This window comes from Cetorhinus maximus, chromosome 2 (genome assembly GCF_964194155.1).
Source record: "Cetorhinus maximus chromosome 2, sCetMax3.hap1.1, whole genome shotgun sequence".
Lineage (NCBI taxonomy): Eukaryota > Metazoa > Chordata > Chondrichthyes > Lamniformes > Cetorhinidae > Cetorhinus > Cetorhinus maximus.
The window spans coordinates 64536073-64561367 of record NC_135880.1 but is presented as its reverse complement, the minus strand read 5'-3'; the positions used below and the strand labels follow the sequence as shown (position 1 = coordinate 64561367).

Below are 25295 nucleotides of genomic sequence, written 5' to 3'. Positions count from 1 at the left end.
TGCTACTATTTGTGGGATCCACATTACTTCAGTGAGTATCCTGATCTCCCAGCAGCCATCCCTCTCTCTCAAACAAGGGCTGGTACTATCAGCTGTCTCAGAATAAAGAATTGTGACTTTTTAAAAAAAAGATATATTGCACAAACCTGCATGACAAGATTCCAGTAATCACAAACAAATTACATATTCCTGTTAATAACACTGGATTAAGTAGAAGCCCATACTCCCCAAGTGGCTCTAATCAGGCCTTGAACCTGAGGTATTCTTGCCACCTTCCTGCCCTCTCTTCTTTCTTATTGTATGTGATAAACTTATTTGCCCCTTTAAACATCCCGAGTGACCTGATGGATGCAGCAGTGCATTGCATTCTGCCTGATCTGACAGGTGTAGTTACTGGACCTTGGTCAGATTCAGCTGCGAAAATAAAAGGACTGCTGTCACCTTAGCCATCAGATGGAGATGCCAATCATGAAAAGATTCTGCAGATCTTCCTTCAGAGATGGCACTACCTCCCTGGTGAAGGTCAGCTTCCCACCCATCTACAAAAAACTGAGCCTGGTGCTGTATACCTGTGGACAGTCCTGACATTGTACACACACCTACCTATAGAGCTGCTGGACAAATTCCTCCTCATCCTCTATTTCATGAACAGCCAAGAAATCCACATGATGTTACTCTAGTTGGCTAAGACAGGGAGCACAAAAATAAAGTTCTTCTAAAAATAGAAACAAATGGATGCTCCACTCCAATTAAAAGAGAACTGAACACAAATTCATGGGGGATGTTAGCATAGGGGGAATGTCACTGAACTAGTAAGCCTGAGGCCCAGGCTAATGCTCCAAGGACATGGGTTCAAATCCCACCACAGCAGTTGGGGGCATTTATATTCAATTAATTAAAAATCTGGAATTAAAAGCTAGTCTCAGGAATGGCCACCATGAAATGATCAAATTTCCATAAAAACTCATCTGGTTCACTGTTGCCCTTTAGGGAAAAAAATCTGCTGTCCTTATCTAGTCTAATGCAGTTGACACTTAACTGCCCTGAAATGGCCTAGCAAGCCCCTCAGTTGTATCAAACTGCCACAAAAAAAAAATCAGAAAAGAATAAAACCAGATGGACCACCTGGCATCAACTAGGTACCAGAAAAGACAAAGGCACACTGTGCCTAGTCGACCCTGGAAAGTCCTCCTCATTACAATCGGGAGGTTTGTGCCACAATTTGGAGAGATGTCCCACAGGCGAGACAAGTAATGAAGTGTCATAGTCATACTCTCAGAATTGTACCTCATAGCCAGATACCTCCATCCCTACCCCTGGGTATGTCCGGTCCCACGAGCAGGACAGGCCCACCAGAGGTGGCACTGTGGTACACCATCATGAGGGAGTGGCCCTGGGAGTCCTCAACAATGACCATTGGCCCCATGAAATGTTATGACATCAGCCCAAACATGGGCAAGGAAATCTCCTGCTGATTGCCACTTACTGGTAATAGCACTGAAAACTTGTGCTTCAAAACTAGCCATACCCCTAGCTAAGCTATTCTGGTACAACTACAACATTGGCATCTACCCACAATGTGGAAAATTTCCAGGGTATGCCCTGTCCACAAAAAGCAGGACAAATCCAATCTGGCCAATTACCATCCCATCAGTCTGCTCTCAATCATAAAAGCGATGGAGGATGTAATTGGCAGTACCATCCAGGGGCACTTATTCAGCAGTAACCTGTTCACACTATCAGTAAAGTTTCCGCCAGGCTCCTGACCTCATTACAGCCTTGATCCAAACATGGACAAAAGAACTGAACTCCAGAGGTGAGGTATGACTGACTGCCCTTGACATCATGGTCACATTAGACAATTAATGAGTCCTAGCATATTTGAAGTTAATGGGAATCAAGGGGAAAACATTCTACTGGTTCAAGTCATAGCTAACACAATCAAAAACTGTTGTGGTTAATGAAGAGCAATCATCTCAGTTCCAGGAAATCACTGCAGGAGTTCCTCAGGCTAGTGGTCCTAGGCCCAACCATCTTCAGCTGCTTCATCAATGGCCTTCCCTCCATCAATATTCATGCCACACAAGTGGCAGGCAATGACCATCTCCAACAAGAGAGAATGTAACCATCTCCTCTTAACATTCAACAGCATAAGCATCACTGAACCCCTCCACCATCAACATCCTGGTTGTCACATTGACCAGAAACCTAACTGGACTAGCCATATAAATATTGTGGCTACAACAGTAGGTCAGAGGCTGGGAATTATGGTTTGAGTAACTAACCTCCTGACTCCTCCTAGTCTATTCACCACCTACAAGATGCAAGTCAGGAGTGTGATGAAATACTCTCCACTTGCCTGGATGTGTGCTGTTCCAAAAGCACTCAAAAAACTTGATGCAATCCATGAAAAGTTGTATACTTGATCAGCACCCCATCCACCACCTTAAACATTCACTCCCTCCACCAGTGACGCACAGTGGCAGCAGTGTGTAACATATACAAGATGCACTATGACAATTCACTAAGGTTCCTTCAACAGCACCTTCCAAACCCACGATCTCTAGAAGAACAAGGGCAGTAGACACATAGGAACACCACCACCTGCAAGTTCCCCTCCAAGCCACACACCATCCTGACTTGTAAATATATCGTCGTTCCTTCACTGCCACTGGGACAAAATCCTGGAACTCCATTCCTAACAGCACCGTGGGTGTACCTAAACTCCTGGACAGCAACGGTTCACCACCACCTTCCCAAGGGCAATTAGGGATGAGCAACAACTGCTGACAGTGACACTCACATCCCATGAAAGAACAAAACAGTTCTAAGAGTTTACAAATCCCAAAATTAAAAAAAAAATTGGCAAAGTACAGAACAAGCAACAAGTCCAGCAATTTCAGCATAATGGCAAGAAGTTTCCTCTAGCTTCCCAGCAGTTGGGAGTGCCTGAAGTTCTGGCCTCTGCTCTAGTTTCTCTTAACACACTAGAATAACATTGTGTCAGTGCTGTAAGGAACTAAGTTCTCAGTTGTCCAATAACACTCTGGGCACTCCAAAAAGCATCATAATATGGCCTGCATGATGGGATAACACAAGCATTATTCACCACTCCACCCCTTCTCCCAAACCCAAGTTCAAAACCTAGTCAGGGTGAATAACCAACAAAGGGAGCAGGACACCCAGATTTTGATCCTTTGAGCTGATGTAAGGGAATTCAAGCCAGTAGATATTTTTGCTGGGGCTGCATTCAAACATTAGCACTATGTAAAGAGACATTGATCTCTGACCAATTTTCAAAACTATCATAATGATAAAATTAAGTAGATTTTTATCCTCTACTCTCACTTCATCCCAATTTTTTTTTTTTTTAGTTATTGCAGGCCTGAAAGTGTAGGCTCTAACCAAGGTGCTTATTTCTTTCTAACCAGCCATCCCTCACGAGTCAACATACTAGAGTAATGTGCTATTAAAACATGAGTGCGAGGGAGGTACAGGGGAAAATAGGGTCTCATGAGAATGGCATTATACCCATTTCCAGTCTCATCTTACCCAATTTCTACACATTTACTTTCTAGCGGAGGCCACTTGTTATATTCTGTCCTACAAAAGGTCATCGACCTGAAACATTAACTGCTTCTTTCTCCGTAGATGTTCTAAGATCCACTGAGTATTTCTAGCATTTTGTATTTTATTTTAGATTTCCAGCATCTGCAGTATTTTACTTTTGCATCACTGTTTTATGGTCAGGGACTAAGTCCTAGCTGGTTTCTTTGCCCCTCCTGAACTTGGTGGTGTTGAAGCTAATTGGAGTGTAACTACTACCAACCAAACCAAGTACAGGTACCAGCTAACTCAGCATGGACTTGTGATGTTCTTGGTGGTATATAGCTCAATGGCAATAGGAGGAGTATAAAAATAGGAAAGTCTTGCTACGGTTGTACAGGGCATTGGTGAGACCGTAACCAGAGTATGGTGTGCAGTTTGGTCTCCTTACTCAAGGAGGGATAAACTTGCATTGGAGGACATTCAGAGAAGGGTAACTAGGCTGATTCCTGGAATGAAGGAGTTGTCATATGAGGAAAGGTTCAGCAGGTTGGGCCTTTACTCACTGGAGTTTAGAAGAACAAGAGATTATCTTATTGAAGCATATTAAATTCCCAGTAGATGCTGAGAAGATGTTTCCCTTGTGGAGGAATCTAGAACTAGGGGTGCAGTTTAAAAATAAAAGATGTCTCTCATTTATGATGAAGGCAAGGAAGAATTTCTTCTCTCAGACAGTTGCTAGTTTTTGGAACTCACTACCCCAGAGAGCAGTGGAGGCTGAGTCATTAAATGTATTCAATGCTGAGTTAGACAGATTTTTGATCTACAAGGGAGTCAAAGACACAATCAGATCAGCCATGATCTTATTGAATGGCAGAGCAGGCTTGATGAGCCAAATAGCCTACTCCTGCTCCTATTTCTTATGATTACACCACATGACATGTTTCCTCACTAAGCTATTAGGAATCACGGGACATTTTTTTTTAAACAAAGTATACAAAAAAAGTACAAATTCTTTGTGAGATACTGTTAGCAGGTAGTAATGTCACTTCTTCAGCTACTCACAATAATATCTGAACTTAAGTGTTGCTGCAAAAGGAGACATGCTGTTGAAACATTTCATCTTGCATTCATCAGGATAGATGCAAGAATACCAAATTGCAAAGGGAGCAACAATTTATACTGCCTGAGCAAAGGGTACTGATTGATTGGCAAGTTGGCTCTGATTGGTTGAGGTGTTGCCATCGAGAATGCACCATGGAACTATTGTCCCACACACTGTTTAATTCAAAAGAGGCACAATGCCTGGACACGTTCCTTTTGCCTGAAGAGGACAGGTCCCTGCATATGAATATAAGCAGCTTCTAGAAACAATCAGCACCCTTTGCTCATGCACTATAAATTTTTGCTCCCTTTAAAGTTAGGCAACTGGCCTGATGAGTGCAAGACATAAAGCTTCAACAGCATGTCTCTTCTTCAGCAACACTCGAGTTCTGTACTACCAAGGGATTATTAATAGCTGAACTGTAAAAAAAATTCAATCAACACATGGGCCAACTTTCTAAACTTGGGGAAATGCAGCCCAAATTACATTACTGTTTAATTCCTGTGTCCTTATAACCAAGATGATACAATCATTTCAAGTTCTTTCTGCCTCCAATTAAAATCCATTTGACAATAATTATATATTTCCATATGACTGGCAAAACTACTGTGAACAGAAACCAGATTATGCCAGGAGCTTCTATTCTCTGTGATGTTGATCAAAAAACTCAGATTAAGACTCTTTGACATATCAGACAATCTTCAGTTAATCAGCCTGATAATAATATATTCATTCTAGGTGGTTGGAGTTGATAAAGGTCTGGTTAACTCACAACTTTGGGAGTTATCTACAGTATACCCAAATTAGTGAAAAAATATTGGATGGCCATTGTAAGTGATAATAGCTGCAGTGTTGGTACTAACGATTGGTTTATGTCAAAGAATGAATCTTTTTACAAAATATTCTTTCATGGGATATGGATGTCGCTTACAAGACCAGCATTTGTTTCTCACCCCTCATTGACCTTGAACTGAGTGGCTAGCTCAGCCATTTCAAAAGGCAGTTAAGGGTCAGCCACATTGCTTGGATCTGGAGTCAGATGTAAGCATGACCAGGTAAGGATAGCAGATTTCTTTCTCTAAGGGACATTAACAAACCATTTGCATTTTTTAAACAATGATAATCTCATGGTCACCATTTCTGAGTCTAGCTTTCAAGTCCAGACTTAATTAATTGAAATTAAATTTCACCAGCTGCCATGTTGGGATTTGAACCCATGTCCCTAGGGCCTGGGCCTCTGGATTGCTAATCCAGTGACATTTACCACTACACCACCATTGTCCCCTAACAAATGATGTTAATGATGTCAGCTGATGAGAGCAAGTATCATTGACATCATATCGAAGACCGATGGCTGTTGTAGTTAGGCACTATGTAACAGTTACATCAACAATGTTAATTATTTGCAGCGTGCGAGCAATTTGTTTAAATGCATAGGCCCTTTAATTTGTCTGTGCAGCTATGTATGTATGGTAACTTAAAGGGCCAATGTGTATGTGGTCTGCGCAGGAACTTCTGGGTTGTTGCGCAGCCTAGAGGAAACATTAATCATTAGTATGAAACATTGAGCTTCACCTGCAGATCAATTGTTCTACTTCAATGTTGATAGTCAGATGTGGCAAATGCAGTCAGATTGATTGTTCAATTCAATTCTGTAATACTGTTGGTGTCTAATAGACAGGTAGGTGAGCAGTTTGACAGTTGTGTTATTTCAAATAAGTAGCTAATGAAGGCCACAGGAAAAAATAGCACTTTTGCTCAAGTTTTCTTCAAACTTGGCCATTTCTTTGGCTAGAAAGCAAAGGGTCTAGAACAGATGATTTTCATTTTCAGTAAAAATTACCATATTTCAGGAAGTATAATTTTGTGCTAAAGATAGCACTGATGGGTCAGTCTGGTAATGTGGGCATTTTTGCTGAAATATATCTTACAAGTTTTAAAAATGTTGCCATGGAGACTACAGCTATAAATAAATACATTGTTCACTAGTGCACTCTGTCTTTATATTGAGAATCATTTAATGTTTTGCAAATGCGTCCAACACAGTAACAATAATCACATGAAGACTGATGCTTATAAAAGTGAATGAATTTTAATTATTTGAAAAATCAGGCAGAGTGCAGTACATAGTCTACATATCAGCAACATTAAAAGTATCCAATAATCAACTTCCCAAGAAGGTGTAGATAATGCAAAATGGACTATGCTTGGAAAACTTTAGAACCATAGAAAAGTTATGGCGCAGAAAGAGGCCATTCAGCCCATTGTGTCTGTGCCAGCCAGAGAAAAAAAAGAAACTAGTTACTCATTTAATCCCACTTTCTAGCAACTTGTCCGTAGCCTTGCAGGTTACTGCATTTCAGGTGCAGATCCAAGTATCTTCCAAATGAGTTGTGTTTCAGCCTGAACCACCAATTTAGACAGTGAATTCCAGGCACCCACCACCCTCTGGGTGAAAGGTTTTTCCTCATGTCCCCTTTAATCCTTCTACCAATCACCTTAAATCTATGCCCCCTAGTAATTGGCCCATCAGCTAGGGAAAACAGATCTTCCTGTCTACCCTATCTCGGCCCCTCATAATTTTGTACACCTCAATTAGGTCACCCTAAGCTTCCTCCGTTCTAAGGAAAACAACCTTAGCCTATCCAATCTTTCTTTATAGCTGCAATTTTCAAGCCCTAGCAACATTCTTGTAAATCTCCTCTGCACTCTCTCCAGATAAATTATGCCCTTCCTATTATGTGGTGACCAGAACTGTACACAAAATTCCAGCTGTGGCCTAACCAGGGTTTTATACAGTTCCATCCCTGCTTTTGTATTGTTATGACCAGTCCCTGGGCCAGGTCCCTCAAATTGTTAACTTCCTGAATGGGGCCCCAATTTTGTTATGCTCCCAGGCAAGGAGGAATGAGCTGGCTCCTCTTCTTTATTCAACCCCCTTGGTTGTTCACAACAAGGTTAATTTAAAAGGGATCCCTTTCCCCCATGGATATCTTTTCCCTGTCCAAATGTATTTATGTTTTAGAAGGAGCCAATTTAACCAGAGACTTTCTTGAGTCAAAGAAAGAGCAAGTTTGTTAGTTACTGAAAACCCAAAAAAATAATAAAAACACAACACACATACACACAGGTCAGAAGTAAAAAGTTAAGTCCAAATTAAAGTTAAAAAAGATACACAAATCAATTTTTGACGTGTCCATGAGGAGCAGATGGTGAAACGTTGCAGCCGTTAGGTTGGGTGATTCTGGTAGAACTGAATTTGGCACTTGGTTCTACAGGCTGGCTGAAGAAGCTGTCCCATTTCCTTTTTGGATGTGTGAGACAGGAAGACAGAGTCTGTGTTCTTTTAACTCAGACCTTTTCCACATTCTGAGATATAACTCAATAGGAGATGAACCACAGGAGATTAAAGTTCAGTCTTTTGCATTTCATCTCTTCCTTTCAAGTATCTCTGTCTGAAGTTGGCCTTGACATCTTTTCAGGTGCGACATTCCATGTTTTCGAGACTCGTCGGTCAAGTAAGATCCACACAGGAATTTTCCAGAAAGTGGTTACATTCTCAGCCATATTCTGCTCAGTGTCTTTGCATTCATGTCTTTTTTTAGAAAACACATGTCCTCCTTAAAAAGTTCAACATACGTAATTCAGGGCTGTAATCCACTGTTGACAGTATTCAATACTTCTCCAATAATGAAAAACATTCCATATGCTTTCTTTACCATTTTATTCACTTGTCCTTCCACTTTCAGGGACCTGTGGACATGCACTCCAGGGTCTCTCACTTCCTCAACCTCTCTCAATACTCTTCCATTTATTGAGTATTCCCTTGCTTTGCTTGCCCTCCCCAAATTCATTACCTCACACTTCTCTGGATTGAATTCCATCTGCCACTTTTCCGCTGACTCAAAACCATTGATATCATTCTGGAGACAACAGCTATCCTCTTCACTATCAACTACATGGCCAATTTTTGTGTCATCCACAAATTTCACAAGCATGCCTCCCACATTTAAGCACTAATCATTAATATATATGACAAATAGCAAGGGCCCCAACATTATGCCCTGTGGAACGCCACTGGAAACTGGATTATGCAATATGATTTGCATTTGACTGCACACTAAAACATTATTGGATGTCACATTCTAATATGGCTAACAAACTATTCCTCATTCACAAATGAATGCAGAAGCAAAAGACAAAGCTGAAGCAACCAATTCAATTCACTCCACATGATATCAAGGGATGGCTAAAGGCACCAGATATTGCAAAGGCTATGGGCCTTGACAACATTACAGCAGTAGGTCTGAAGATTTGTGCTCCAGAACTAGCTGTGCCCCTCGCCAAGCTGTTCCAGTACAGCTACAACACGGACATCTACCCGCAATGTGGAAAATTGGCATGTCCTGTCCACAAAAAGCAAGACAAAACCAACCTGGCCAATTACCACTACATCAGTCTACTCTTGATCATTGGCAAAGTGATGGAAAGTGTCATCAACAGTGCTATCAAGCAGCACTTACTCAGCAATACCCTGCTCACTAATGCTCAGCTTGGGTTCCGCCAGAGCCACGCATTACAACTTTGTTACAAATATAGACAAATGAGCTAAATTCTAGAGGTGAAGTGAGAGTGTTTGCCCTTGACATCAAGGAAGCATTTGACCATGTGTGGCATCAAGAAGCCCTAGCAAAACTGGTGTCAATGGGAATCGGGGGAAAATTCTCCATTGGTTGAAGTCATACCTAGCACAAAGGTAGATTGTTGTGGTGTTTGGAGGTCAATCATCTCAAACCCATAATACCACTCCAGAAGATCCTCAGGAAAGTGTCCTAGGCCAAACCATCTTCAGCTTCTTCATCAATCACCTTCCCTCCATCATATGGTCAGAAGTGGGATGTTCACTGATGATTGCACAATCTTCAGTACCATTCACGACTCCTCAGAAACTGAAGCAGTACAAGTCCATATGCAGCAAGACGTGGGCAACACTCAGGCTTGGGATGACAAGTGGCGAGTAACATTCACACCACACAAATGCCAGGCAATGACCATCTCCAACAACAGAGAATCTAAACATCTCCTCTTGATAATGACATTATCTTCACTGAATCTCCCATTATTAACAGCCTGGGGATTACCATTGACAAGAAACTGAACTGAACCAGTCATATAAATACTGTGCCTACAAGCCCAGGTCAGAGGCTGGGAATTCTGCAGTGAGCAACTCACCTCCCGACTCCCCAAAGCCTGTCCACCATCTACAAGGCACAAGTCAGGTGTGTGATGGAATACTCTCCACTTGCCTGGATGAGTGCAGCTCCAACAACACTCAGGAAGCCTGACACCATCCAGAACAAAGCAACCTGCTTGATTGGCATCCCATCCACCACCTTAAAAACATTCTCTCCCTCCACCACCGATACACTGTGGCAGCAGTGTGTACCATCTACAAGATGCACTGCAGCAACTCACCTAGGGTCTTTCAACAGCACCTTTCAAACCCATGACCGCTACCACTTAGAGGGCAGCAGCAGATGCAGTACCCCACCAAGCCACACAAGATCCTGACTTGGAACTATACTGTCATTCCTTCACAGTCACTGAGTCAAAATCCTGGAACTCCCTCCCTAACAGCACTGTGGTGTTCCTGCACCAAATGGACTGCAGAGGTTCAATTAGGGATGGGCAATAAATGCTGTCCCAGTCAGTGAAGCCCACATCCCATGAATGAATTTTTAAAAAATTATGAAAAGCCCTGTAACGATCAATCAAGGAGTAGGAAAGAAAGGCCAAGTCCTCACACGTGTTCTCACCAGTCACAACAAGAGTTATGCTCATATGTTCTTATATACTCTCAAAACAAGCTGATCTAGTGTTAGGGGTCCCTTATCTTATAAAGGAATAATCCTTGTGAGTGACTAGATATATTTGAGAGCCTTAGGAAAAGGCTATTATAAAAACTTAGCTCCATTTCCTGTAGTTAAACGTTCATTACTGCGCAGTCATTAAAGGATTTCAATGCCCATTTTTAGAAAGTTGTGGAGCTTCAAACAATAGAGAGGGGAGTGTCAAAATTTCCAGTGTTGCCAACTGCAAACGTAAACTTGGTTCTAACAAACAGCCATCTCAGAGATTTCAAAGTAAGAGTTCTCTTTACCAGGAAGAAATGCACTGTTAGAATTATTTTGAGTTACCATAAGATCCCTCATACAATTGCTTATGGGTAGTCTAGAAAACAAATTTGTATAGGGAATGGAACATTGGGAGGGGAGCTGGAGGAATTGGAGCAATTACTCAATTAACAGAGAAGGGAGTCAGGGACCCAGAACAATCACTCAAACCTGGAACTGAAACAAACCTCAAGTTGAGCAAAAATATTCCAAGGGAGTCTCCTATTATCCGGCAATTGGGAGCTGTAAAGTTCAGAACTAAAGTGCAGCAGAGGAGACGAGCGTAGGCCCGAAAATGGCAGGGTCAGTTCTATAAAGCACAATATTGTCCAATAAGTCATATTTGCACAGTGTATGTATATATATTTTTACCTTTCTATACTTTTGTTGGCAAAATGGTAATATGTAATCTTTTAGTCGGTGCTGGTTGAGGAATAAATGTTAGCAAGGAAAACTCCTTAATTCTTCATTAAATGGTCAACGCAAGCAGAACAATAAGCTTGGTTTATCACACTTGAAAGCCAACATACCTCTAACAATACAGCACTCTGTCAGAGCCATGTAGATATGTTAGCTCAAGTCCCAATTGACGTCACAACTTTCTGACTCAGAGGGGAGAGTTCTACCACTGAGCCAAAAGATGAGGCACACCTAAAGACATTATGGTTACAACTTACATCATGCCCATTAAAGCAAAAAAGTGAAAAAGTTTTAACTTCAGATGTAGCTTTTTCTCAATTCATTCATGGGATATGGGCATCGCTGGCTAGGCCAGCATTTACTGCCCATTCCTAACTGCCCTCGAGTAGGTGCTGGGTGAGCTGTCTTCTTGAACCGCTGCAGTTCCTGTGGTGTAGGTACACCCAGGGGGCTGTTAGGGAGTTCCAGGATTATGACCCAGTGACAATGAAGGAATTGCAATATATTTCCCAAGTCAAGACAGTGAGTGGCTTGGAGAGAAACTTCCAGGTGGTGGTGTTCCCATCTATCAACTGCCCTTGTCCTTCTAGATGGTAGTGGTCGTGGGTTTGGAAGGTGCTGCCTAAGGAGCCATGGTGACTTCCTGCAGTGCATCTTGTAGATGGTGCACACTGCTGCTATTGTGTGTGCAGGTGGTGGAGGGAGTGAATGTTTGTGGATGGGGTGCCAGTTAAGCGGGCTGATTTGTCCTGGATGGTGACAAGCTTCTTGAGTGTTGTTGGAGCTGCAGTCATCCAAGTGGTAAGTAACTCACGTCCTCAGATACTGAAGCAGTCCATGTCCAAATGGCAGCAACACCTGGACAATATCCAGGCTTGGGCTAAGTGGCAAATAACATATAGAATCATAGAGGTCTACAGCACAGGAAAAGGCCCTTTGGCCCATCAAGTCTGGGGAGTATTCCATCACACTCCTGGCTTGTGCTTTGTAGATGGTGGATAGGCTTTGTTGAGCCAGGAGGCGAGTTACTTGCAGCAGGGTTCCTAGCCTCTGACTTGAACTTGCAGCCACAGTATTTATATGGCTAGTCCAGTTCAGTTTCTGGTCAATGGTAACCCCCAGGATGTTGATAGTGGGGGATCCAGTGATGTTAATGCCATTAAATGTCAAGGGAAGATGGTTAGATTCTCTCTTGTTGGAGATGGTCAATGCTGGCACTTGCGTAGCACATAGAATATAGGCAAAGAATATAACAGCAGGGAGGTTATGCTGGAAATGTATAAAACGCTGGTTAGGCCACAGCTAGAGTATTGCGTGCAGTTCTGGAATCCGCATTATAGGAAGGATGTGATTGCACTAGAGAGAGTGCAGAGGAGATTTACCAAGATGTTGCCTGGGCTGGAGAGTTTTAGTTATGAGGAGAGATTGAATAGACTGGGGTTATCTTCCTTGGAGCAGAGAAGATTGAGGGGGGACATGATTGAGGTGTATAAAATTATGAGGGGCATAGATAGGGTAGAGAGGAAGAAATTTTTCCCCTTGGTAGAGGGATCAATAACCAGGGGCATAGATTTAAGGTAAGGGGCAGGAGGTTTAGAGGGGATGTGATGAAAAATGTTTTCACCCAGAGGGTGGTGGGAATCTGGAACTCACTGCCTGAAAGGGTGGTGGAAGCAGAAACCCTAACATTTAAGAAGTATTTGGATGTGCACTTACGATGCCATGGCATACAAGGCTATGGGCCTAGTGCTGGAAAATGGGATTAGGATAGTTAGGTACTTGTTTGACTGGCGCAGACTCGATGGGCCAAAGGGCCTTTTTCTGTGCGGTAGACCTCTATGACTCTATATGTTACTTGCTGCTTAACCAAAGCCTGGATATTGTCCAGGTGTTGCTGCCATTTGGACACGGACTGCTTCAGTATCTGAGGAGTCGTGAATGGTGCTGAACACATCAGCGAACATTCCCACTTCTGACCTTATGATGGAAGGAAGATCATTGATGAAGCAACCGAAGATGGTTGGGCTGAGGACACTACTCTGAGGAACTCCTGCAGTGATGTCCTGGAACTGAGATGATTGACCTCCTATAACCGCAACCACCTTCCTCTGTGCTAGGTATGACTCCCAACTGCAGAGATTTTCCTCCCCCTGATTCCCACTGACTCCAGTATTGCTAGGGCTCCTTGATGCCACACTCAGTCAAATGCTGCCTTGATATCTAGGGCAGTCACTCTCACCTCACCTCTGGAGTTCAGCTCTTTTGTCCATGTTTGAACCAAGGTTGTAATGAGGTCAGGAGCTGAGTGGACCTGGTGAAACACGAACTGGATGTCCACCATTACTCTCCACCGTCTAGCTGAACTTGTTCTCTCACTGAACAATTTCTCCTTAAACTCCTCTCACTTCCTCCAAATAAAAGGTTTGGCTATGGGTACCCGTATGGGCCCCAGTTATGCCTGTCTCTTTATGGGGTATGTGGAACATTCCTTGTTTCAGTCCTACTCAGGCCCCCTCCCACAACTCTTTCTCTGGTACATCGATGATTGCTTCGGTGCTGCTTCATGCTCTCGTCTGGACCTGGAAAAATTTATTAATTTTGCTTCCAATCTCCACCCCTCCATCATTTTCACATGGTCCATCACTGACACTTCCCTCCCCTTCCTTGACCTCTCTGTCTCAATTTCTGGTGATAGACTGTCCACCAATATTCATTACAAGCCTACCGACTCCCACAGCTACCTCAACTACAGCTCCTCACACCCCGCTTCCTGTAAGGACTCCATCCCATTCTCTCAGTTCCTTCGCCTCCGTCACATCTGTTCTGATGATGGCGCTTTCCAAAACAGTTCCTCTGACATGTCTTCCTTCTTCCTTAACCGAGGTTTTCCACCCACAATGGTTGACAGGGCCCTCAACCGTGTCCGGCCCATCTCCCGTGCATCCGCCCTCACTCCTTCCTCTCCCTCCCAGAACCATGATAGGGTCCCCCTTGTCCTCACTTATCACCCCACCAGGATCATCCTCACAGAGTCAAAGGATCATCCTCCACCATTTCCGCCAACTCCAACATGATGCCACCACCAAACACATCTTCCCTTCACTCCCCCGGCGGCATTCCGCAGGGATCGTTCCCTCCGGGACACCCTGGTCCACTCCTCCATCCCCCCAAAAACTCAACACCCTCCCATGCCACCTTCCCATGCAACCGCAGAAGATGTTACACCTGCCCTTTTACTTCCCCCCCATCTCATTGTCCAAGGGTCAAAACACTCCTTTCAAGTGAAGCAGCATTTCACTTGCACTTCCCTCAATTTAGTCTACTGCATTCACTGCTCCCAATGCGGTCTCCTCTACATTGGAGAGACCAAACGCAGACTGGGTGACCGCTTTGCGGAACACCTTCAGTCTGTCCACAAGCATGACCCAGACCTCCCTGTCGCTTGCCATTTTAACACACCACCCTGCTCTCAAGCCCACATGTCCGTCCTTGCCCTGCTGCAATGTTCCACTGAAGCTCAATGCAAGCTGGAGGAACAGCCTCATCTTCCGACTAGGCACTTTACAGCCTTCCGGACTTAATATTGAGTTCAACAACTTCAGATCATGAACTTTCTCCTCCATCCCCACCCCCTTTCCGGTCCCTCTTTTTACCAATAATTTATATATTTTAAAAATATATTTTATTTTCCTATCTATTTTTAAATCTATCGTTTTATCTCCACCTTTTAGCCCATTTCGAACCCTTTCCCCCCACCCCACCCCCACAAGGGCCATCTGCCACTTGTTTGCCTTGCTTTCTACCCTTAATGTCACCATTAGCACATTCCTTAGATAATATCACCAATGTCAACAGCCCTTTGTCCTTTTGTCTACGACATCTTTGGCAATCTCTTCTTTGCCTCCACCTATCACTGGCCCTCTATCCAGCTCTATCTGTCCCACCCCCCTCTACCAGCTTATATTTCACCACATTTCTATATTTCTTTGCTTCTGATGAAGAGTCATCTGGACTCGAAACATTAACTGTGTTCCTCTCCGCAGATGATGTCAGACCTGCTGAGTTTTTTCAGCTATTTTTTTTTTGTTTCAGATTTCCAGCATCCGCAGTATTTTGCTTTAATTCAAGAGTAGACTGATGGGGCAGTAATTGGCCAGTTTGGATTTTTCCCACTTTTTGTGTACAGGACATACCTGGGCAATTTTCCAGGTTGCTGGGTGGATTCCAGTGCTGTAGCCGCACTGAACAGCTTGGCTAGGGGTGTGGCAAGTTCTGGAGCACAAGTCTTCAGTACTATTGCCGGAATGTTATCAGGGCCCATAGCCTTTGCAGTATCCAGTGCCTTCAGCCATTTCTTAATATCACGTGGAGTGATTCAAATTGGCTGAAGACTGGCATGTCTGACACTGGGGACCTCCAGAAGAGGCCAAGATGGATCATCCACTCGGCGCTTCTGGCTGAAAATTGTTGCAAATGCTTCAGCCTTATCTTTTGCACTGATGTGCTGGGCTCCTCCATTATTGAGGATGGGGATATTTGTCAAGCCTCCTCCTCCAGTGAGTTGTTTAAGTGTCCACCACCATTCATGACTGGATGTGGAAGGACTACAGAGCTTAGATCTGATCTGTTGTTTGTGGAATCACTTAGTTCTGTCTGTCACTTGCTGCTTATGCTGTTTGGCACGCAAGTAGTCCTGTGTTGTAGCTTCACCAGGTTGACACCTCATTTTTAGATATGCTGGTGCTGCTCCTGGCATGCCCTCCTGCACTCTTCATTGAACCAGGATTGATCCATTGGCTTGGTGGTAATGGTAGAGTGGGGGGGATATGCCAGGCCACGAGGGGCTGGTACGTTGCAACCAGCAGGAGGTTTCCTTGCCCATGTTAGACCTGATGCCAGGAGACTACATGGGGCCCAGAGTCAGTGGTAAGAACTCCCAGGGCAACTCCCTCCTGACTGCATACCACCATGCCACCACCTCTATTGGGTCTGTCCTGCTGGTGGGACAGGACATGCCCAGGGATGGTGATGGTGGAGTCTGGGACATTATCTGTAAGGTATGACTCTGTGAGGATGATTATGTCAGGCTGTTGCTTGACTAGCCTGTGAGATAGCTCTCCCAATTTTGGCACAAGCCCCCAGATGTTAATAAGGAAAAATTTGCAGGGTCGACATGGTTGAGCTTGCCATTGCCATTTTGGGTGCCTAGGTCGATGCCAGGTGGTCCTTACTGACTTTCCAACAGTTTGATGCAACTGAATGGCTTGCTAGGTCTTTTCGGAGGGTAGTTAAGAGTCAACCACATTGCTGTGGGTTTGGAGTCCCAAACAGGCCGGACCAGGTAAGGGCAGTGGATTAGTAAACCAAATGGGCTTTTATGACAATTTACAATGATTTCATGGCTTTTAATTCCAGGTTTTTATTGACTGAATTCAAATTCCACCATCTGCTGTGGTGAGACTTGAATCCAGGTTACCTCGCCTTACCCTGCATCTCTATCCCATCGACAATACCACTCTGCCACTGCCTCCCTAGAGAACCCCAAAAAGTAGTAAGCACCATTAATTTCATATGTGTTCTTGAATACTCCTTTAAATAAAATACTGCACTGCCTTAAAAAGTATATCCAACCAAAATGGCATCACTGAATTATACCTCTCCTGCACTTGATGATAAACGTATAATGGAATGCGAGTACTGATAACTATGTAGCCAGGTGATAGAAGTGAAGTAGAGTACATCTGTACCTTGCATTTGGCTGAAATTTAACCCAGTTCACTCATGAGAAGTGAAAATTCTACCACTGAACCACCATGCTCCAGCATCTTGTGTGTATCCTGCAACCTGGGGCAACTTTGATTGCATTGTTCTATGTTTTATAACCCTTTTAAAGACTGATGCTTCTCTGTCACTTTTTAACACCCATTAATGTCTCACAACCTATGGATCCACTAATTAGGTATGGCCTTGCTACCGCCTCTACTAGCAGATACTGTTTGCACCACAATAACAAGAGGTCCTTCCTTTCCTTCCAAAGTGCTATAGCCAGGGTTTTGTTGGGCTGATAGCGGTCTCGCCTACCAGTCAAAGAACTGTTGGGGAAGCCCCATCAGTTCCATGGAGGAGGCCCGACAGAATCAAGTGCCTTTCAGACACCTAATCTGCCACCATCAGGCCTTCCCTGCGATCAAAATCCCTGGTGATTGAAGTCCCGACCACCGAGAGCTGCTGGCCAATCAGAGGCTGGCAGCTCACAGAATTGTACAGAACAGATGGGAACCATTTGGCTCGTCATTGTCACTAGTGCCAGTGGGCCTAGGACTGCGGAGGGCCCCAAGGCTACATGTGAGTGAGGGAAGGACGAGTGTCACAGGAGAGGGGGGATCAAAGACAAGGACAGGGGAGTGGCTTTCAGTAACCTCCTGCCTGCCCGATGCTGTGTCCCTCAATCAGGCACAGTGTGCTCAACCATGGGGGATCCATCCTGGGAAGCCATTGGCAAACCCAACAGGGTTTGCTGGGTAGCCTTTCAAGGGTGTAGCATACCAATGCGCTCTCCATTTAATCACTGAGCTACCATTGAATTGTGGTGGGCTCAGGGATAATGGGTGTGCATTAGCTCATTAATGAGCCTAACTGACATCTCGTCACCGGTGGCTGGGAAGCCCGCATCAGCCCCTTCTGCCCTCCCACTTAATTGAGGGAGATTTTCCCCATCGTCAGGAGACTGACACTGAGCCTCTCTCACAATTAAGTGGTTCATCCACCATGTTTCCCCCTGCGATGGGCTGCACTAAATCCAGGCCCATGTTTTATCCAACACGTTCAAAAAAGGTTGACATTGTAGAATCGTTATGGCACAGGACGAGACCATTCAGTCCATTGTGTCTTCACCAGCTCTCCTAATGAGCCACTCTTTAGTGTCATTGTCCTGCCTTCTCCCTCAACCCAGCACATTCTTCCTTTTCAGGTAACAGTCTAATCCCTTCTGAATGCCTCGATTGAACTTGATTCCACCACACTCAGGCAGTGCATTCCAAATCCCAGCCACTCACTGAGTGAAAAAGCTTTTTCTCATATTGCTTTTGCAAATGACTTTAAATCTGTGCCCTCGAGTTCATGATCCTTTCACGAGTTGGGAACAGTTTCTCCCTCTCTACTTTGTCCAGGCCCCTCGTGATTTTGAATACCTCTGCCATCTGTTACGATCCCAGCTGAGGTTATCCCTGGCAAGCCTGATCCCAGAGTGGAACCCAGCTTGACAGGTTCTAACTTTTATTTCTTTATTTAGATACATGGAGAATAGCTACTGAACAGAGGTACAGGGGTCAGCTGATGAACTTTTAACAAAAGAATAAAACATTTATTTGACAAGAAAAGATGAACTACACTACAATACTCCTTCACCCACTATACCTTTACAGATGTATACAGATTTGTAAGGATACACAAGTTACAAAAGCTATCTTATACTCTAATGTTCACAGTAAGTACACAGTCCATGTAAATCTATGGCACCCTGTGGTCAGACACACCACACTCTGAAATCAAGTGACAGGTGCCACCTCAAACAGATGCTATGGATCTCTCATCAACTCCCCCCAGACACTTGTCACACCGTGAGCCGACTGGTTTCAATGAATTCCGTCCTTCACATGAGGGTTCCCAATCTCTACCCTCCAAGACCTCGCCTTGGAATCTTCTCCCAAACTGATGCTTTCTCTCAGACACCTTCACCGCATACTCCGTCTCTCTAATTCAGCTGTCAACAGTACACAACTGCTTCGCATGACCGTAAAAAGCGTTAAAGGCCTTCAGTCTTTTTGGACTTTCTTGCCTCTTGCAAGCTATTTTCACTTTAAATTTGCTTTCTGCAGCTTTTGTTTCTCTAAATCTGAAGAATAGAGCCTTTCTCTCTGCCCCTCACTCTTATCTTCACTTAACAGGTCCTTTTCCCAGGTTCCTGTCCTTCCTTTGAATAGAAGGTCTTCTTTGGACTTTCCCCTCTTCCACTCCCCTGGATTTTTGAGGTTTTTCTTTAGCTTAGGGCTGGCTATCTGTTCCCTTTGCTCCGATCTCTCCTGGCAGCAACTTTCAGAACCAACTGCACTCAAACAGCTTCCAAAACAATTGCTGTTTCTCTTGTGTGTGTGTCTGTGGGAGAGACCTGCCTTTCTGGCTCCCTGTTGCTAGGCAACAGTCCAATCCTTCTACTCTTGTATGTTTATGCTTCTCTTTGGGGGCCGTAAAACTCATTAGAAATGCAAGCACCTTTTTAAAGTGAAACTAAAACTCCAATTGACCTTTCATAACACACAGGCACAGAAATACAAATCAAACTTAAACATTAAAGCTAAAACTCATTCCTAACACCCACAAATACCAATATAACTTACTTTAACTATCTCTATTCCCTAACAGATCTTCATTCAGTCTGGTCTTTCCGGTAATTCCAATCCCATACCAACCGGGTTGACTCATACTTGCCCTCTGAAGTGGTCCAGCAAGCCACTTGTACCAGCACTACATCAGCACACCACAGCATTCCCAAGACAATTAAAGAGCAGCAATAATTGACAGACATCCCGAGAATGAAAGGCCAATTAAACAAAAGATTAAGTTTAAATTACTCATCAGACGGACACTAATATCTGAAAATTAAAACGCGTCTTAATACTTCAGTGCTCTCTAGTCAAATGAGAACCAAATGAGCGGTTTCTGAGTGTATGAATATTTATGATTGAGGTTACAAGTAAGACCATAAGACATAGGAGCAGAAATTAGGCCATTCGGCCCATCGAGTCTGCTCCGCCATTCAATCATGGCTGATAAGTTTCTCAACCCCATTCTCCCGCCTTCTCCCCGTAACCTTTGATCCCCTTACCAATCAAGAACCTATCTCTCTCCATCTTAAATACACTCAATGACCTGGCCTCCACAGCCTTCTGTGGCAATCAATTCCATAGATTCACCACTCTCTGGCTAAAGAAGTTTCTCCTCACCTCTGTTCTAAAAGGTATTCCCTTTACTCTGAGGCTGTGCCCTCAGGTCCTAGTCCCTCCTACTAATGGAAACATCTTCCCCACGTCCACTCTATCCAGGCCTTTCAGTATTCTGTAAGTTTCAATCAGATCCCCCCTCATCCTTCTAAACTACATCGAGTATAGACCCAGAGTCCTCAAACGTTCCTCATATGTTAAGCCTTTCATTCCTGGGATTATTCTCGTGAACCTCCTCTGGACCCTCTTCAGGGCCAAAACATCCTTCCTGAGATATGGGGCCCAAAATTGCTCACAATATTCTAAATGTGGTCTGACCAGAGCCTTATAAAGCCTCAGCAGCACATCCCTGCTTTTATATTCTAGTCCTCTCGAAATAAATGCTAACGTTGCATTTGTCTTCCTAACTACCGACTCAACCTGCAAGTTAACTTTAAGAGAATCCTGGACTAGGACTCCCAAGTCCCTTTGTACTCCAGACTTCTGAATTCTCTCCCCATTTAGAAAATAGTCTATGCCTCTATTCTTCCTACCAAAGTGCACACTTCCCCACGTTGTATTCCATCTGCCACTACTTTGCCCATTCTCCTAACCTGTCCAAATCCTTCTGCAGCCTCCCCGCCTCCTCAATACTACCTGTCCCTCCACCTATCTTTGTATCATCTGCAAACTTAGCCAGGATGCCCTCAGTTTCTTCATCTAGATCATTAATGTATAAAGTGAAAAGTTGTGGTCCCAACACTGACCCCTGCGGAACTCCACTAGTCACCGGCCGCCATCCTGAGAAGGACCCCCTTATCCCCACTCTCTGCCTCCTGCCAGACAGCCAATCTTCTATCCATGCTAGTACCTTGCCTCTAACACCATGGGCTCTTCTCTTACTGAGCAGCCTCCTGTGCGGCACCTTGTCAGAGGCCTTCTGGAAGTCCAAGTAGGTAACATCCATTGGCTCTCCTTTGTCTAACCTCCTCGTTACCTCCTCAAAGAATTCTAACAGATTTGTCAGGCATGACCTCCCCTTGATGAAACCATGCTGACTTTGCCCGATTTTACCACGAACTTCCAAGTATTCTGAAATCTCATCCTTAATAATGGACTCTAAAATCTTACCAACGACCAATGTCAGGCTAATCAGCCTGTAATTTCCCGTCTTTTGCCTCACTTCCTTCTTAAACAGGGGGGTTACATTAGCGATTTTACAGTCCTCTGGGACCCTCCCTGACTCCAGTGATTCCTGAAAGATCGCCACTAACACCTCAACTATCTCTTCAGCTATCTCCTTCAGAACTCTGGGGTGTAATCCATCTGGTCCAGGTGATTTATCCACCTTCAGACTTTTCAGTTTTCCTAGCACCTTCTCCTTGGTAATGGCCACCATACTCACCTCTGCCCCCCGACTCTCTTGAACTTTGGGGATGTCACTCGTGTCTTCCACTGTGAAGACTGACGCAAAGTACCTATTCAGTTCCTCCGCCATTTCTTTGTTCCCCACTACTACTTCTCCAGTGTCATTTTCCAGCAGCCCAATGTCCACTTTTGCCTCTCTCTTACCCTTTATATATCTAAAAAAAAAACTCTTGCAATCTTCATTTATATTACTGGCTAGTTTACCCTCATATTTAATCTTCTCCCTCCTTATTTCTTTTTTAGTTGTCCTCTGTTGGTCTTTGTAGGCTTCCCAATCCCCTGGTTTCCCACTGCTCTTCGCCGCAGTCAGGAAGTTCCTCTTTTAATCAAGCCCATGGAACAGCAATGAGCAAATACTTTTGCAAAAGTTTCATTTCACTTCCTACAATACAGTACACAACAATTGAAGAAGGGTGACATAACCTCGTGGAAGTGTTTCGCAAAAGACTTTATCGACCCAATATTGTGAAGATCAACAGCCGGACAGGTTTTAAAAAAAACAAACTGAAGCATCATTTGTTTGTTTACATGACGGGGTCGAAAACGACCCTCAGCTGTACGAACTCCTCTCGGCCAGGCAAGCTTTGAAGCGTTTTCCTGGCTTGGCTAAATGCTCGGAGAGTCTAGCTGCAGTTCTCCAGTCTGCCGATGTAAAAATACATACAGTGGTAATGCGACAATGCCCCAGAGTGGCTGCGACACCATTCCCCTAACCCCACCGCAATAAACCCAGTAAAACGCTCTCACCCAAGGTTACCTGGGGACAGGAAAAGCAGCTTCTCAATCTTTCTGGATCAGTGTAATTCAGCGCTCTGGACAGTCTAGGGAGAAGGGGACACACAGTATAACTGACTGGGCGTTCCGGACAACAGGGCGCAGCCCAACGACCCAAGGCGGCGGCGGCGGCAGCAGAGGGCAGAGGGCAGGGGGGGGGGAGTAAAACCTCACTGACACTTCATGGAATAAATGATGTAAACTGTCAGGAGATTCCCCCTCGCCCATAGATGTTTTAAATTAAGAGTTCGCGGCGGATTTCCTCCCAACCCAATTAGGAAACTGACAACGTGCAAACTTCGTTACAAAAGATCAATTCAAGCGAAACCCCCAATCGGCTGCAGCGACGGGAGTTACAGTAGGTGGAGAAGGGACCAGGGGGGCTGGATCTTATCCAGCCTCGGGCCCTGACACTCTTCTCGGCTCTCAGCTGCCATTCCAGTCCGCGCTTCAGCTGCTTCACTAACTTTGAACAGCACTTCCTCCCATCACATTTACCTTTCGGGGCCCTTTCGCTTTCTTCTTGTTCTGCTGCGACATGTTTCAGGCTGTGTACAGTCAGGACTCGGGGGGTCCCTCGGAATTTACTGCCGATCACCGAGCCCAACTTCTGTCTGCCTTAAACCCGAAGCGCTGGCTCTTTTCCGACCCAACGTGTTGTAGTCGGTTGCAGTTTAGGGCGTATCCTTTTTCAATCCCTCTGAGTTTTTGTTCTGGAACACCCTCTGTAACAGGTCAAACAGATTTAGCAGCATTTTCCACATATACTCCAATTCCCTGCCCCTCACTTGACAGACGGGCAGACCTTGCACGCACACACACACCTATATATATATATATATATATATCACTACCTCCTTTAATAGGCCAACAATCTGCTGCTTTGGAATTACCAAACCCCCTGGATAATATCATTCTACAAGTCTGAAACAATTTAGTTTCCTGATGATAACTTCCAGATCTCTCTCTCGCCCCAAAGTGATTCAGGCGAGAGTGGGAATTACCGTGGACATAGAATTCTGTCCTTTTTATCCATAGAATTTTCTAACACTGCAGAGCACTTTGGCTTACAGCTTTCCTTTCAAGAACCAATGTGCAAGCCCACAAATGTTTTAGTTAAGAGCTGTCTCCACTTTCCAAATATTCCACATTTTTTTCACAATCCAATTGATTTAGAATATTACACATGCTAACAATACCTGTCAAATCAGGTTTCAAACGGCATTCAGAAATGCAGAACACAGCAACTATCTTTTACTGTGTACCAATGAGTGTACAGCACGGGGAACCTCCAGGAAGGAGTTCTTCTTTGGTTATAGAGTTCGATGCACATGTGGTGGCTGCTGCTGCTGTCTTGTAGATAAAGTTCAATGTTTCCATCAAGAAAAGTTGCCTGGAAAATCAACTCTCTAACAAACTGGCGACGAGGATAAATTGGATCTGGTACTTATTTAATTCATTTATGGGATGTAAGCTTTGCTGGCTGGGCCAGCATTTATTGCCCATCCCTCTTTGCCCTTGAGAAGGTGGTGGTGAGCTGCTTTCTTGAGCCACTGCAGTCCATGTCATGTAGGTACACCCACAGTGCTGTTAGGAAGGGAGTTCCAGGATTTCGACCCAGCAACACTGAAGGAACAGCGATATATTTCCTCGCCCAGCGATTGTGCATATGCTCAACTGAGATGCCATGGTTTGGCGGAATCGATCCCTTTGAACCAGCCACAGACTGCTGGGCTCAATATATAAAACACCTTGAGTTCTACTTTCAAGCCAATGAAATCACGGGGGAGGAGCAATTCTCTTGCGTATTTGTGGGCGCAAGACCTACAGCTCAATTCGAAGCTTGACAGTCCCCAGTGCCCTAGATTCGAAGACCTTCAGTAAATTAGTAGACCTCGTTAAGAGACATTTTCAGTTCAGACCCTCAGTCACATTGCAGAGGTTCAATTCACAGAAAGAGCCCGGGGAGAGACCATTGCCTTCTATGCGGCAAAATTAAAACAACTAACATAATATTGAGATTTCGGTGAAACCCTGACTGACATGCTCAGGGATCGTTTGGTCTGTGGTTTACAAGAGGATGTGATTCAGCAAAGATTGCTGGCTGAAGTGGATCTTGATTTTAAGTAAGTGTTAGAAATAGCGTTTGCGATGGAAAGCACTGTAAGGGATTCATTTAAGGCATGCAAAATGACGCTGTTTTCCTAGTTGGACGGGAACAGTCAGCTGAAAGTGGAGCAAAAAGCCGGGAGTCCGCCGCAAAGTGGGAAACAGCCCCACTAACCCAAAATTTAGAAGAAACAGCTTAGCAGCAAATTCGAAAGTTAATTTTTATCAACGTGGAAACAATCATTCTCCTAACGAGTGGCAATTTAAAATGGTGGAGTGTTATTTTTGTCGCGAAGGTGTGCACATATTGAAACATTGCAAAGCGAGATTAGAACGGGCTTCAAGGCAACAAACAAAGCCCAATGAACTACATAGTGTGGAAGAGTCAGAAACAATCAATTCTGACATTTGTTCATTATTCAACATGAAAGTTGGGAAGACAGAGCCAATTACTGTCACATTGCAAGTGAATGGTAAACCCTTAAAAATGGAAGTAGACACTGGTGCTTCAACCACTTTAATAGGAGAACACACTTTCAGATATTTAAATAAAGGTGCTTAGTAATCAAATTTGGAGCAAACCTCTGCCAAGCTGAAAGTATATACAGGCGAAGAAATCCCGGTAAAATGTATCACCAGAATAACTGTTTATTATAGATACTAAACAGCACAACTACCAGTGATGGCGGTAGAAGGTGAAGGACCGAGCATTCTAAGGCGTGATTGGTTGAAAGAAATTAAATTGAATTCGTCTGAGATCTT

At 44.2% G+C, this 25295-nt stretch overlaps 1 protein-coding gene across 8 annotated transcripts in view; it reads right to left on the bottom strand.

Annotated features, from left to right (window-relative positions):
* cast (calpastatin) overlaps positions 1–23390 on the bottom strand; it is a 247581-nt gene extending 224191 nt beyond the window's left edge. For 2 of the 8 annotated variants that reach the window (XM_078565567.1, XM_078565589.1), the window contains exon 1: positions 22923–23241. In XM_078565567.1, the coding sequence (XP_078421693.1) occupies positions 22923–22964 (42 nt within the window). In that variant the 5' untranslated portion in view covers positions 22965–23241. Of the gene's footprint in view, positions 1–22922; positions 23243–23278 lie in introns of those variants that run through there. The other 6 variants (XM_078565556.1, XM_078565578.1, XM_078565545.1 and 3 more) reach the window with 4 other exon arrangements.
* Positions 23391–25295: the final 1905 nt, after the last annotated feature.